At 43.9% G+C, this 16390-nt stretch overlaps 1 protein-coding gene across 1 annotated transcript in view; it reads left to right on the forward strand.

The window, feature by feature from the left end:
- The first annotated feature begins 2444 nt into the window (after positions 1-2444).
- The window catches only part of sspo (SCO-spondin), a 180288-nt gene continuing 166342 nt past the window's right edge, over positions 2445-16390 (forward strand). The window contains exons 1-9 of the mRNA XM_063206313.1: positions 2445-2515; positions 2945-3033; positions 4426-4635; positions 6398-6480; positions 6652-6822; positions 12331-12540; positions 12592-12608; positions 14822-14924; positions 15264-15422. Of these exons, the coding sequence (XP_063062383.1) occupies positions 2981-3033; positions 4426-4635; positions 6398-6480; positions 6652-6822; positions 12331-12540; positions 12592-12608; positions 14822-14924; positions 15264-15422 (1006 nt within the window). The 5' untranslated portion in view covers positions 2445-2515; positions 2945-2980. The remainder of the gene's footprint in view (positions 2516-2944; positions 3034-4425; positions 4636-6397; positions 6481-6651; positions 6823-12330; positions 12541-12591; positions 12609-14821; positions 14925-15263; positions 15423-16390) is intronic.

Here is a 16390-nt window from a genome sequence, read left to right on the forward strand (position 1 = left end):
GCGCGACAACTGTGTTGTCTGTAAATTGGTGGTGACACTTCCTGGTAATGCTTGTTTAGGATAGAAATTTAATGCACACAAAAAACCCCAAAAAAACAACATTTATGTGTCTTTTTGCCACAAAAAACAGAGTTACTGCGTTCTTGGCTGGTATTACTGCCACAAAATGGAGTTACTGCAGGAGTTACTGCGTTCTTAGCTTGTATTACTGTCTACTCCCAAACCAGTCCCATTGGAACGTGCAGCAGTAACTCGCCGATTTACTGCGTTTTTGTTCAACCTTTTTTGGGTCATTTTTGCACTTTCAAAATGAGTTTTCTCCAAAACGGGACGGTGTTGGACCACCATTTTTGGACACAAGACAAATGAGGTAGTTTAGAACCGATTTCCGATATAAAAAAAAATTCGACCATTTTGAGTTACTGCGTTCTAGTATTGCACGGCAGTATAGATTCATGGCCCATTTTTTAAACTATTCCAATCATTAAATTGTTTATTTTTTACATATTTTGGTCTTCCAGCTCTTTATCAAAATTCGGGTCACATCAAATCAGTTGAAATTTGGTACTTTCTACATAACACGCAATGTTCAATACTTGGTTAGGACTCTATTAGGATTAGGATTAGGGTTAGGATTTTATTACAATATTCTAATGATGCAAATTGCCCAATTCATGGGTTTTTTGAGCTGGAAGGCCAAATCATGTAAAAAGAAAAAAATTGAATGATTGGAATAGTTAAACAACTGGGCCATGAATCTACAATCCATGACAGTTTAACATTATTGATGGAATTATGGAAATAAATCAACTTTTTCATGCTATTCTAATAAAGTGGCCTGGAGCTAAAAAAAAAAAAAAAAAAAGATGCAAGACAGAAGGCAAATGAGGTTGAGTTGAGAATACTTGACTACGAGATTGAACCACAGAGTGAGCAACGCCGCTTGCCCTTAAGACTGCTCACCCTCAGGAGAGTAGACTTGTTGACATGACCATAATACGCTGAAGAAAGCCAATGACGTTGACTGCCACTTAAGAGAGCAGGACATTTACAACCCAACTTCGACTTCCAGGAGTTGTCAGACTCGACACAATGGAAAGGGGTGATTTATACATTAAGCTGATGATTGGTGTTGATTTTTGTATTTATTTCTTTGCTCTCATCTTTGGTGTGTGTTATGTGTGTTTGTGTGTGTGTGTGTGTGTGTGTGTGTGTGTGTGTGTCTGTTTGGACTTTTATTTGAGTCTTTCATCCTACTTTCATCTTTTTGTTGGACTGTGTATGCCTTTGTATTTGTGTGTGTGTGTGTGTGTGTGTGTGTGTGTGTGTGTGTGTGTGTGTGTGTGTGTGTGTGTGTGTGTGTGTGTGTGTGTGTTTGGGGTGAGGAGGGGTATCTGAGTCTGTACATTTGTGTGTGTGGGGGGGCCAGGGGTGTGTGTGTGTGTGTGTGTTAGTATGTATGTGTGTGTGTGTGCGTGTTTGTGTGTGTATGTGTGCGTGTTTGTGTGTGCGTGTGCGTGTGTGTGTGTGTGTGTGTGTGTGTGTGGATGTGTGTGTGGGTGTGTGTGTGTGTGTGTGTGTGTGTGTGTGTGTGTGTGTGTGTGTGTGTGTGTGTGTGTGTGTGTGTGTGTGTGTGTGTGTGTGTGTGTGCGCATCTCCTGGCATGGTAGCAGCTGTGTTTGTGTGTCCTGCCATTCCAGTCGCACGCACTCCAGTTTATCCAGGGTGCTTGCTTTACTTTACTTGGGCCAAATGTGCACACCCCTCGTGCCCTCCCCTCTCCTCTCCCACCCCCAGCCCCCTCCTCTACTCAGTCACTTTATTAAATAAACGCCCCTCCGATTATCCCCCTCGAACACCTCTTTATAGGATTAGCGCCTTCGCTAACATCCCTACATCCGCCTAAGTCCTGCTCCAAACACCCACCACCATCACCCCCCCCCTCGCCCCACCAGCAGCCACCACCACCACCACCACCACCACTAGCAACAACAGCAGTAGAGCAGTAGTAGTTGTTGTTAAGATGGCCGCTGGCTGGGTGTAGCCGTCACAGGCTAGCCTGGCTAATGGCTGCCCTCACAGCTGTGGCCAGCGGGCCTCTCCACCAATGGCCTTCTCCGCAGATGCCACTGCCACCTCAGGAATCCCCCGCCGTTTAAAACCTGAGGCCGTGCCCAGCACCTGCCCCATAAGAAAGACACTGTTGCACCATCACCACCACAACCACACACAGAAATACTGTGGGGTCTACTGGGGTGCGCACTGAATACAGTCCAACCTGTTTACTACGTGTCCCAGTGAAAAAGCGAAACTCCAAGACTAAAAGGAAAGCTCTGAAAGAGAGAAGAGGACACAGAGGGAAAGGAATTAAGAAAAGGTCACAAGGACTTTTACCAGCGGAGAAGTATTTAGGTGGTACTGTACTAGCGACAAGGAGGAAACATCAAGACACCATCAAAGGAGGATTTTTGGATTGTGATACAGGACAGGCTGGGATAATCACAAAGACATTAAGGTAACTTTTTTAAAAGACCTAGCTTTTGACCCCTTTGTTGTGCTATCTCATGTTCACAAATACGATTAATAAGATTAAAAAAAACAATTGTGGGAAAAACAAGGCTTTACAGATACATATGGAGCATTTGGGCTGTTTTGGGACATCACATTCAATCATCCCTGATATTGACTCTGCAATACAGTAGCCTACAGAAAAAGTAGAATAACACATTTTTAAAATCTAAAAGCATTCCATTATTATACTTGCCTGAGCTTTGTTTTCAATTGTTTTTTATTTTATTTTTATAAAATACAGCATAGTAAATGTTGTTCTGTTATTGTCCACTGAAATAAGTAAAATAATAAATAAGATAATAAGTAAAATTATGTTTTTTTTTATGTTTTTGTCAATTGATTTTATTTTTTTCTGACGCATTTATGCTTCCAGCAAGCTTGTTGGTTCATTACTGTGTGAAGGGAAAGCATGAAGGCTCTGCTTGTGTCACTGCTTGGATTACGGCTAGTCATGGGAATGAGGTAAGTGACTATCACATTGTTTCACAAATCTGGTCATCTCAGAGACTGTGGTCGGGTCATCAGAGTAGAGTAGAGTAACTTTATTGATCCCCGGCGGAAATTCAAACTGTATTACATGTACATTACATCACATTTACCAGACACCTTTTTCCAAAGCGACTTTCAAATGAGGAGAAAACCCATAGCAAACAACACTTACAAATACGAAGTGCAGGACAAGCCAACAGGGGCTAATGCTCTCGGCAGCAGACTGTGGTAGCTGATGTTACAAGGCTATATTGGCACAGAACAGACTTGCGCTGCATCTTTCCAAGAGCCTGCCCTCACCTTTGGAAGGTACTGCCAAGAAGTAGGCCATGATTGGTTCAAAGTTCAGGAGGCTAATTGTGTCTGCTCACCCTGGGTGTGTGTCTTTCAAACAGTAATGCTACAGAAAGTGTGTAGCCAAATATATGAGTGTAAAATTTGTATCCCAGTTATAGTCAAAATATTCTTGGAGGTCTGATTAAAATATGTTGCATTTAGTGACTGTTTTCTGTTATTGGCATGTTAGTGTGCAAATGCATTGATTGGCATCCATGTAAGTGTGTGTGTGTGTGTGTGTGTGTGTGTGTGTGTGTGTGTGTGTGTGTGTGTGTGTGTGTGTGTGTGTGTGTGTGTGTGTGTGTGTGTGTGTGTGTGTGTGTGTGTGTGTGTGTTTTGTAGAAGTTTTGTAGAATATGTATTCATTCAAATTTTACTTTTCAAACTGATAGAAAATGTACAGGTACGGTACCCTTTCATTGTTTTGCCACTGCCTAAAGTCTATTTGATGACGCCTGCAACAATCACTGAAAGGGAATCCACAAAACACCAAAAGAGTTGTGGGGTTCACGTTGTCAACTGCCAGTTTGGATGGCAGTTTGGATGTCAGTTGGAGTACACTTTGAAAATACATTAGGCCTATAGCCTGATTATTATCGACTTTCAAATCTCTTCGAGACTTGACCAAGAACACAACAATGAATATTTCCCGAACGGTACGGTTGGCCCACCTCCCTTAGTTTGCTAATGGTTGTTTGTTCCCTGACAAATTGGGAGGAGTTCCCGTTTTTTTGGGAGCTCAGAGTCGTGACCTGACTAGAGGCAACGCTGAAGGTGTGGCGTCACTAGGAGGGCACGGCCTGGCTAATAGGCCTGCATGAATTTTAATGGTCAGGGTTACTGTTAGGGTGAGGGTTACAATGATTTGATGTGTGTAGGCCTATATGTTTTTGGGACACCATGTTTTATATAAGTGTGTATGTTTATACACACTATGTTTTTGTCTGAATGTGTGTGTCTGTGTGTGTGTGTGTGTGTGTCTGTGTGTGTGTTTTCCTGTGTGCGTGTTTTTGTGTGCCCCGTGTGCAGCCACTGGTGTGAGAGCGTACTGGAGGAGCGTGTGGAGCGTGTCCTCTCCCCCCGTCTCCAGCAGGAAGTGGATTGCTCCGAGGTCTACCAGTACAACACTCAGGGCTGGCGGCTGGATGTGGACAGAATGCGCCATGAGCACGGGGGGGATGATGGCATCGCCCTGTACTACAGACAGCAGGGACCACGAGCATCATGCTATGTGTTCAAGTGAGTGGGAGAAAAACAGTCATGCACTTTAGGCCACTTGTACAGAACGTATTTGTCAAAGCGTTTTAGGTATTAATATGTGTCAAATGAATCACTTTCTTTGGAATGTTTTGTTGACATTGTGTATGTTTTTTAACTATTGATGCTTAACTGTTTTAATTAGGATCTGTTTGTTTGATATGCTTGTCAGCAAGTTGGATGGAACATGTGATAGCATATTTACTTTCTGAGGTCACAAGTTCAACATTTCCTTTTCAGTAAAGATGATGGCCTTTTCTGTGGAAGCTCTTTGGATGAGTAACTGTATTTCTCCAAAAAATACCCTAAATAAGCTTTCTCAGACAGGCCATCAGAGCAAAAGTCAAAGCCGAAAATGCATGGTCCAATACATCTAAATGAACAGTTTTATGACTAAAATAATGTTTTCAACCTTTTACCAATTCAGGTTTATACTGTATAGCCTACCCCATCGTGAAATGAACGGTTCCTTTGAAAGTCCCTGTGACATCTGTATTTTGATAAATTCCATCCAACAAGTGTTCAAACTTCCAAAGACTATGAGCTAATTTCCTGTAATAAAACACATTATTGTGATATAATACAATTCTGTAGTATTTGGCTTTGATTGTGTTGTGGTTTGGCGCTGTGCAAGCATAATAGATCCTTCAGCTGTTCTCACACTTCAAACTTCAGCTACTTGTGTTGGCTTTGGATCTGTGACTTGGGCAAGACAAATGGATATGGACAGAAAATGTCATAAACAGAGAGGTTAAAATATATAAGCAAAAGAGAGAGAGAGAGAGAGAGAGAGAGAGAGAGAGAGAGAGAGAGAGAGAGAGAGAGAGAGAGAGAGAGAGAGAGAGAGAGAGAGAGAGTTAAAACATAAGCACAATGACACGAAAGTGTTGTGCACACATTATTGTCTATTATCACCCAGTGAGCAGACGCAACGTCTTCTGATTGGCTGAGCAGGTGTCCTTTATTCCCCGGTAGCAGGACACCTATGATGTCATGCGGGCGTGCGGGCGTTCAAGTTGCTTCTTCTCTAACTTTCTGGCGAAGTGCCGTTACTAGTTCTATCGCATCTGGTTGTCTAGTCAAGACCGCGTCGTTAGTTCTATCGCATCTGGTTGTCTAGTCAAGACCCCGTTACTAATTCTATCGCATCTGGTTGTCAAGTCAAAAACCCAGTCGTCAATTCTATCGCATTTGGTTGTCAAGTCACCAACATTCTGCGCGCGTCCTTACATGCCTCCGATAGAGGCGCGTCTCACTAGATTAGGAAGTTGTGCCCATGGCAACGTACCAAGCGCAGTGGTGAATCTACTTTCTCACGAAGCCTTAGATCAACATATTAATAAATTAATACTTAAATGCTGGTGACCGGGTGATAAGCGGAATAGCGGCCTTCGAGGTGTCCCGATATCAAGGGAAAATGGACTTGGCGAAGCGAACAGCCCTTCGGCTGCGCCGTCGGGCTGTTTAGAACGCTCCGCCTCGTCCATTATTTCCCTTGATATCGGGACACCTCGAAGGCCGCTATTCCATACTTATTATGCTAGTCTATATATACAGTACTGTATAATCATAAAATGGTTTTTGTGTGTGTGTGTGTGTGTGTGTGTGTGTGTGTGTGTGTGTGTGTGTGTGTGTGTGTGTGTGTCTGTGTCTGTGTGTGTGTGTGTGTGTGTGTCTGTCTGTCTGTCTGTCTGTCTGTCTGTCTGTCTGTCTGTCTGTCTGTCTGTCTGTCTGTGTTCCTCAGACCCCCAGACATTGAGAGTATGTTGGTGAACAGGACAGTGAGGGCTTGTTGTGAAGGTTGGGGTGGACATCGCTGTTCGCAAGGTGGGAATACAGATGTGTGAAAAATTGTTGTCCTGTTTAAAAATTCAAGATGTTGAGTGTGATGTGTGTTTATCTTTGTGTGTCTTTATGCCACTACCAAAGACAAATGTCCATTTCATGTAAGTTTGATGGACAATAAAGAAGTCTAAGTCTACGTCTACTGAACCATAGGTGTTGGTGTGAGGGGCCACTGCTTCTCCACGTGGAGCTGTACAGAGTTCCCTGGCGTGGGCAACTCCTCCCTGATGCTGCTGGAGGAGTGCTGTGGTACACTGTGGGGGCTCAGCTGGAGAAACGCCTCCGACGGCACATGCCTCTCCTGCACATACACACTCATGCCAGGTAAGATGCATGCACGCGCACACACACACACACACACACACACACACACACACACACACACACACACACACACACACACACACACACACACACACACACACACACACACACACACACACACACACACACACACACACACACAGGGACTGTAAGACATAAAGGTGATCCCAATGCGCTGGGCTGTAAGACAGCATCTGCATTTGGGATGCTTCACTGCAGCTGTAACTTCATTATCTTCAAAGTGTGTGGATTTTGTGAATTGTCTTCCTTCTCTTCTCTGGAAATCCTAACCTCAGCTACAGATGCATGGTATCTAATGCTTTCTGTTTGCAGCATGGGCATGGTATGGGGGGCTCTAGGCAAAGAGGTTTCTCTTCAAACTATTGGGGAGGGGCTCCCTCAAGGGGGATTTTGATAGCAGTATAATTTCACTTTTTGGCCATTGAATTTAGGTTTAGGTTTTGCCACACTCACAAAATAGTCATTGATGTCATTTGAGTACAGCTACATCAAGAGGGGTGCCACTTTCAGCTGGGGTCCCTAAGCAATTGCCATGTAGTTTACTCGCCTGGTTTTGACAGGCCTGAACGGGGGAATGAGAATAGGAACACTCTCCAGTGATTACTCTCAACTAGGGCTGTAACGATATTGTATCGAACCCATACTGCAAGCAGGCAGTATCATGACACAATTTTTCAGTTTGGTCACCCCTCAGTACAGAAAACAACCTCATGATATGATGTAATAGAGCTTTCAAGTTTTTCTTAAATTTAAATTTTTAAATAGTTTTTTTATTGTTATTAGTGACTTGCTCTACCATCTGCTCTCTCTAAATAGACACATTTAAAAATGTAACCATAAACCGTGATACGAACCGAATTGTGGGTTCGTTACAGCCCTACTCTCAACTGTAATTAGTGGCACTCCTAGCAGCAATGAGTTGATTCAAACCAGGCTACTAAAAGGGGACATGCTGTGGTGCTTTGGGGCACATACATTGTACACTGTATTGCATTGTATTCAGTGTCATCATAATTTGGTTTGAGAGGAGGGGCTAGGCGAGGCTGTGCTGAATGTACATGCATTGCACATGTGCTTTTGTTGCCAGTGAGACAGTATAGTTAGATACAAGTCAAGTCAAGTCAAGTAGGTTTTATTGTCAATTTCTTTACATGCACTGGTCATACAAAGAATTTGAAATTACATTTCTTGCTTTCCCATACAGACATAGACTAATTAAGGTAAGGACATAGACAGTATAGACATAGACAGTACTTATACATGGACTTAAGACAGTATGGACATAGACAGTGCTCATACAGACATTTAAAGTGCAAGACTGGACAACAGAAGACTACAGTAAGAATACAGTATTTCATTTCTCAGCATTGCCCTGTTCCAGATGACAATATAATGTGTTCGCCTACAGCTATAGACTTCTCAACTCCCAGAGGCACAAAAAATACACGCAAGCACAGACACACACACACGCACGCACGCACGCACGCACACACGCACGGACGCACGCACGCACGCACGCACGCACGCACGCACGCACACACGCACACACCACTGTAGCCTGCACGGAGTCTCCTCAGGGAGAAGCTGTGGTCATGGCTGCCGAGGAGCTCCGTAACAGACCGAGAGCAGACGTGTGTCGCGTTGCCCTCTGTGATGGTCCACTGCCATTAAGACAGCAACAGCCCAGACTTCAGCAATTATTAACCTTTTACTGAGTATTCACTACGATAACAAACATTGGGGCCATTACTGAAATTATTGTGGTGTGTGCGGGTTTGTGTGTGTTTGTGTGTGTGTGTGTGTGTGCGTTTGTGTGTGTTCCATGTGTGTGTGTGTGTGTGTGTGTATAGTGTGTGTGTGTGTGTACTGCGTGCGTGTACTGCACGCACGCATGTGTGTTTGTGTGTGTGTGTGTGTGTGTGTGTGTGTGTGTGTGTGTGTGTGTGTGTGTGTGTGTGTGTGTGTGTGTGTGTGTGTGTGTGTGTGTGTGTGTGTGTGTGTGTGTGTGTGAATATCTCTCTGTGCTCACATGTTTGTCAGTTGAGGTCATTCCAAGTCATACAGCTCCAGGCCTTTTTATTAGAATAGCATGAAAAAGTTGATTTATTTCCATAATTCCATCAATAATGTTAAACTGTCATGGATTGTAGATTCATGGCCCAGTTTTTTAACTATTCCAATCATTACATTTTTTCTTTTTATATAGGGTGACACAAGGTAAAGTGGGCCGCTTTTTGGTAGATCGCTTGGGAAAATAACAAAATAAAATCTGTGCATTTTAAATGTAATTAATAGCTACTATATTCCATCTTTTTGTGTTGGAATAATACTATAAAACATAATTATTTAGGCCCTATAAGTCTTTAAACTTTCGTTGTGACAACTTTTTTTGAATGGGCAGCTTCAGCCAAAGTGGGCCACCTTATCAGGTTAAGTGGGCCGGTTAAATAAAAAAGGGAAAAAGTCAATAATTCATCATTACTTTCGATGCTAAAACACAATGCTGTACAGCCACATGTCTCTGGACAATGTTCATTCCATTTTTTCACTTTTTCTGTCTCCTATCTTTTCATATATATTAATTTCTTTTCACCTGCCATCTTGCCTCATCTTTTCTTCGAAAGTGTACACAAACATAGCTATCTCCAGCTAGCTATCTCCAAACAACAGCAAACACCCATTGGTTATAATTAGCTGAAGACGCGTGGCCCACTTTACCATAGGGGGTTAACCCCTTAAGATGCGGCTTTATACATTTGTTACCAGTATGGTAATGAACAAGTCGTGGTGCATTACTAAAGGGCCTGTGTTGTGTCACAGTATTGTAGTGCTATGGTAGTTACATTTCAATGTCTATTACAGCGTGCCACTGGAGGTACGGCGTGCATTAAGGGGCTACAGTCATTTGGGCCACCAACATAAACCCTTTTTTTCTTAAATTAAGTTAATATATCAGACTACCACTATTTGATCTGATTTATACAACCAAGACTGATAACATGAGCATTTTTTTAATCTGTAGGCATGTTTTAAAATAACTATATGATCCTTATAATATTCAGCCAGATTTGACATGCCAACCTACTTACCATGCAGTTTCCTCGCGCAAACAACATTTGAATTACTGCCCCTCCCACAATAACAACCAAAAACCAATCAAATTAAGTGTTACTTGTCAAGCACAGTCATGGCAACAATTTAATATCCTTTTTAGACATTGGCTCTCATTTCCATAGGCGCTGGGACCTCGAAACCTTAAGCGGCCCACTTTGGCTGATGGCCCCCTACGTTGGCCTTCCAGCTCAAAAAACCCATGAATTGGGGAATTCGCAGCATTAGAATATTGTAATAAAATCACATTTTTCTTCATCAAAATTCGGGTCACATTAAATCAGTTGAAATTTGATACTTTCTACATAAAGTGCAATGTTCAATACTTGGTTAGGACATTCTCTGTCTTCATAACGGCCATGATGCGTTTAACATTGAAGTCAATGGCAAAAACAGTGCATGGGAGTTATGGAAGCTCAGATATCATTGATGCTTTGCTGTCAGCTGTTCTTGTTTGTTGACCTGGTGCCCCACACTTCCCTCTTCAATATACCCGAAGATTTCCATGCCACGGTTTGGTGTTAACTCACCAGTTTAATACTAACTCAACAGAAATTAAACCCCATTCATTTTCAATGGGGTTTCATTTCTGGTGATTTAAAATTAAACTGGTGAGTTAGCGCCAAAACGTGGCATGGAAATCTACAGGGTATATTGAAGAGTGAAGTGTGGGGCACCAGGTCAACAAACAAGAACAGCTGACAGCAAAGCATCAAGGATATCTGGGCTTCCATAACTCCCATGCACTGTTTTTGCCATTGACTTCAATGTTAAACGCATCATGGCCGTTATTAAGACAGAGAATGTCCTAACCAAGTATTGAACATTGCATGTTATGTAGAAAGTACCAAATTTCAACTGATTTAATGTGACCCGAATTTTGATGAAGAAAAATGTGATTTTATTACAATATTCTAATGCTGCGAATTCCCCAATTCATGTTTTTTTTGAGCTGGAAGGCCAACGTATATAAAAAGAAAAAAATTAATGACTGGAATAGTTAAGAAACTGGGCCATGAATCTACAATCCATGACAGTTTAACATTATTGATGAAATTATGGAAATAAATCAACTTTTTCATGCTATTCTAATAAAAAGGCCTGGAGCTGTACATCAGTTCAGCTGCGCGTGTGGGGGAAATCACTTGACTTGTTCCCTATTGGTTAACTTTGCTTACCTCCAGGGACACAGCAGCAAATGTTGGGCCCTATGTAGGCTACAATCAGCTCCAATGGACCCCCCCCTAGTCATATATCTTCATAAACCAGACTGTGTGTGGGCCCCCTATATACATGGGGACTTTATCCCCCTGAAGGACACCGCTGCTTACATCAATAGTGTTGTTGAGTTTGAAGCAACGATGTAAAATCCCTAGCCTGGCGACACCACGTACTCCACCCAAAGATTTTGGCTCTGCACATAGTATGGTGAAACCCTCCTAGCTTGGTCCGCTCACTGTTTAGCCACTCAGCAAACAGTTGAGAGTGGTGATGCAGAACTCACCCGCAAAGTCCTTTACGGAGTCAACAGTCGGCTTTCGCCCAGGCTATAAAATCCCCAGTTCAGAAGTGAAAGCCCTACCACGGTTTCCTTCCAACACAGATGGATACACTGAGTAACTTGAGTACTCATCAGGATCAGCTGATTCAGTGTTGATCGGATCAAATTTGTGGCAGGGTTTTCACGCTATGCACTCGGGACTGGCCCCTCTGGAGAGTCATTGGTTTATGTACATTACATTACATTACATTTCATTTAGCTGACGCTTTTATTCAGAGCGACTTACATTTACTATTTTTCAGGGTATTGGTTACAGTCCCTGGAGCAATGTGGGGTTAGGTGCCTTGCTCAAGGGCACCTCAGCAATGGATGCAAGTGTAGGGAGAGGTCAGGAGGGATTGGAACCTACAACCCCCAGATTGAAAGACCAACTCCCTAACCGTTGGGCCATGGCTGCCCCATGGGACCACATGGTTGGCTGCGAAGCGAAGTCATTTGTTCTTATGCCTACCTTCTCTCCCATTCCTGTAGACTCCCAGGGGTCTGTGCAGCGGGCTGTGCGTGCCCCCCAGGGTTCGGCCACCTGTGTGACGTGGGGCTGAGAGTGCACTATTGCACCGTCCATAGGTGCTGCAAAGGGGGGTGCAGTGGTGCATTTGCATCCCCACTTTTGGGCTCTCTAAATGAGTTTTTTTTTTCAACTTCCACTGCAGATAAATGAGTGGAGTGCAGCAGCAGTAACATGTTTAATACCGCAAATAAATAATCAAGAAAAAAATGCACCACCACTTTAAAACCCGTCCCGGCGACCTTGGCGACATCATGATCAGGTTGTGTAACTGTCCATCTTCTCTTCCCACTCCATGGTGTTCTAGACTCCCAGTCGTCTCCTGTCCTGCGCGGGGGGTCACTGCGGCGAGCGGTGCGTGCCCCCCAGGGTTCGGCCACCTGCGTGACGTGGGGCGGGGCGCACTATCGCACCTTTGACAGGAAGCACTTCCACTTCCAGGGCGGCTGCACCTACACGCTGGCCTCCTCTACCGATGGCACCTGGAGCGTCTACCTCAGCAGCGTGTGTGACCGCAGCGGAGGAGGAGGAGGAGGAGGAGGAGGAGGAGGAGGAGGAGGAGGAGGAGGAGGGCACTGCAGCAAGGTACAGTGTGTGTGTGTGTGTGCGTGTGTGTGTGTGCGTGTGCGTGTGTGTGTGCGTGTGTGTGTGTGTGTGTGTGTGTGTGTGTGTGTGTGTGTGTGTGTGTGTGTGTGTGTGTATGTATTGGAGAGAGAACGAGAGTTTTTGAGAGAGAGTCAGACAGAGAGAGAGAAAAGGGGGGAGAGACAGACAGACAGACAGACAGACAGACAGACAGACAGACAGACAGACAGACAGACAGACAGACAGACAGACAGACAGACAGACAGACAGACAGACAGACAGACAGAGAAGTGAACATCAGAATCAGAATAACTGCTGCAAATTATTGCAAACTAATCACTGGACAGTTAAGGCAATGTGCTTAGAGCAGCGGATGGTTCACCCTGACTTCAGCTCTTCCATCCAGACCCAGACATCTTTCTGGAGATGCCCATGAGGACACAGCTAATCCTGCACTCTACCGCTTTAAAGACTAACATAAGGTGCTGTTTACACGTATACAGATATTTGCAAATGTGGATATTTTTTATCCTGTTTAGGTGTAAACGCAACATGTGGATAAAATGAAAACTCCATTGTAATAGGTGTATTTTAGCTCCCTAAAGGGGTATTTTTAAAGCAGATTTTTTTTAATATTCGGATTTTAAAACTATGTTTGCGTGTAAACGGAAGGCCTTAACCGATGGGGTTTCAAAAAGGTTCATATACGTGTAAACAGCTTCTAAAACAGATGGCATTCATTTTGGGCTCCTTTAACAAGGCCACAGTTCACAGCTGGGCTTGATTGAACTGGCCTTGATTGAATCTGCCTTTTTCTGGCAGACCATCACTGAATAAAAGAATGGATACATGTGGAAGAATGATGTCTGCACTCTGTCTCGGTCAAGGACAGCAGAATCATGACAAACTGGGATAACTGAGTCAGGACTCTTGAGGAAGACGTGGGTGCATTAAAAGATCAGTCACTTTGAGCACCAAAATAAAAAACCTCTAAAAGTATGCTGAGCCTGAGGGTGTAGTTGATGAGAAGTAGCCCTGTTTGTCTGGATGGATGTGCTCCATTGTCATAATCAAAAATTGTGATTAGAAATTCTGCTCTGCAAAAACTAGTTCTTTTCAGCTCATCAAAACAAATTGGTTAATCAGTTTTTGTTTTTTTGTTCACTTGCTAGGACGTAGAAAACGCTCAGTGATTGGATACTCCACAGAGTTCACCAAAGAGTATCCAATCACTGGGCGTTTGACGTCCTAGCAAGGCCAGGATCCTTGAGTGCATTACAATACACGACCTTGCCTCCTCCACTTGTGCTTGTCTCCTCGTACCAGGAAGTAATATGTCATGATGACATCACTGACCACAGCATTATATTTCAATATCTTGCAAAAGCTCAATTGTAAAGCCTTCTTCTCATTTGCAATTGGGATGGTGAATGAAAAACAGTCCCTCAAAAGTTGTTGTGGCTAGGCTGACAGCTGGGAAACTTTATCGTTTTCTCCACGGAGGAGGGGCCAGGAGGTGGGGCGAGGCCACAGGCACAAGTGGAGGAGGCAAGGTCGCATATTGTAACGCTCTCCTTGACTTTGAGAAACAATCCTTTCTCTGTGAAGCATTTCCTGTTTGTGATTGGACTTTACTTGGACTTAACTCCTGCCAAAATCCTGCCTAAATTAAGTCCCTTGAGTGAATGAATGAAACCCTATTTTTTTTACTTTCCAAACTATTTAATTCATCGCCAAAAAACACAGATGTGTGGTTGTCCTGTCTGGGGAACATTTAACCATCTGCAGACGTAGTTGTATATGTAGCATAATGTTGGTGTCATAAGGTCAGACAACACAGACCTCTATTTTGTGTTGCGCTGTGGCCATTTGACCAAGTAAAAATGGTCTTAAAATCGTTATTAATATAATGGGGATTCTGTGTATTATTTTTCTTTTCTAACACCACTGACTAGAGTAGGTATAGTACGGTATTAACAATTCTTGAACTAAGAATGGTAGAGCAACTAAACAAGTGTTGTAAAAAAGCAGGCCTTGTGCACAGAACATTATTCTAGTACTGTATATTGTTAAGTCCTTCTTTCTGACACTGTGTGTGTGTGTGTGTGTGTGTGTGTGTGTGTGTGTGTGTGTGTGTGTGTGTGTGTGTGTGTGTGTGTGTGTCTGCCTGTCTGCCTGTCTGCCTGTCTGCCTGTCTCTCTGTCTGTCTCCAGGCCCTGCGTCTGATGTTGGGCATGGACCTGGTGACGGTTCTGCAGGGGAACGTGACCCTGAACGGCCTCCTGGTACCACATGGGGAACCAATCTTCCAGAACGGTATTGCCCCCAAACAGACACACACACATACAGACACACATACCCCAAAGGCTTATATTAGTTAAAAGGTTAATGACTGCTCAACCTCTCACAGCTTCACCTGTGCATGGGGGCGGCCTCCAATGGCGCCCCAAGGGAGCAGTGTGGCAGGACGGCCCCATGCTCAGGGTACCTCAGTCATGGAGAGCTCTGATTAATTACTCCCCCCACCAAGTCTGACGCCCTAACTAACCGCTTACCCGTGACTGTGTCCTGTCAATGTGTTGATGGGTTGTGTTGGTGTTGTTGTGTGCAGGGGTGAGATGTGTTGATGGGTTGTGTTGGTGTTGTTGTGTGCAGGGGTAAGCGTGCACTGGCTGGGGGACTTTGTGTTTGTGGATAGCGGCATCGGGGTGCGAGTGAAGACAGACATGGACAACACCATCTACCTGACCGTCAACGCTGACCACCTGGGCACCACCAGAGGCCTGTGTGGAGTCTACAACCACAACGCCAACGGTACGAGGGAGAGAGAGAGAGAGAGAGAGAGAGAGAGAGAGAGAGAGAGAGAGAGAGAGAGAGAGAGAGAGACAGAGAGAGAGAGAGAGAGACAGAGACAGAGACAGAGAGAGAGACAGACAGAGACAGAGACAGAGACAGAGACAGAGACAGAGACAGAGAGAGAGACAGACAGAGACAGAGAGAGAAAATGAGAGAGAGAAAATGAGAGAGAGAGAAACAGGGGAGCGTACCTATGTTCCCCGGGTTCTATGTTCCCCAGGTCCTATGTTCCCCAGGTCCTATGTTCCCCTGTCTTTGTATAGGAAAGAAAACGTGAAAACTTGGAAGCATGCAATGCGGGGAACATAGAACCCTTTTTTAGAAAAAGGGTCCTATGTTCCCCGCATTGCATGCTTACAAGTTCTCAAATAGTGCCCTTCTCAAAATCATCCCTAAACCTAACCTGTCAGAAATGCAATGTTTCTGAGTTGTAAATTTGTGCCCTGACCAAAACTATCCCTAAACCTAACCTGTCAGAGGTTTAACAACAACCTTCACAGCAGCCTACTTTGAAGCAGTGGGGAACATAGGACCCAGGGAGCATAGGACTCGGGGAACATATATGACCCGAGAAACAGAAACAGAAAAGAAGAGAGCATGAGAGTGATGGTAGAAATGTAGACTTGGACAAAGACAGGCACAGGAGGGATAACAATAGGAGAGAGAGAGATAGAGAGAGAGAGAGAGAGAGAGAGAGAGAGAGAGAGAGAGAGAGAGAGAGAGAGAGAGAGAGAGAGAGAGAGAGAGAGAATGAAAACAAATAGAGAAAAAACAGAAACAACACCACCGATGACAGACAATAACACCTTATACTTATAAACACAACTAATGATTGCTATTACCAAATGTAAATTGTGAATCTTCACGTTCATAAAGTCAGCCAGAGCATCTGGAAGGGGATTTAAAAATGGGAAGTGGTAACAATG

The sequence above is a fragment of the Engraulis encrasicolus genome, chromosome 9, assembly GCF_034702125.1.
Source record: "Engraulis encrasicolus isolate BLACKSEA-1 chromosome 9, IST_EnEncr_1.0, whole genome shotgun sequence".
Lineage (NCBI taxonomy): Eukaryota > Metazoa > Chordata > Actinopteri > Clupeiformes > Engraulidae > Engraulis > Engraulis encrasicolus.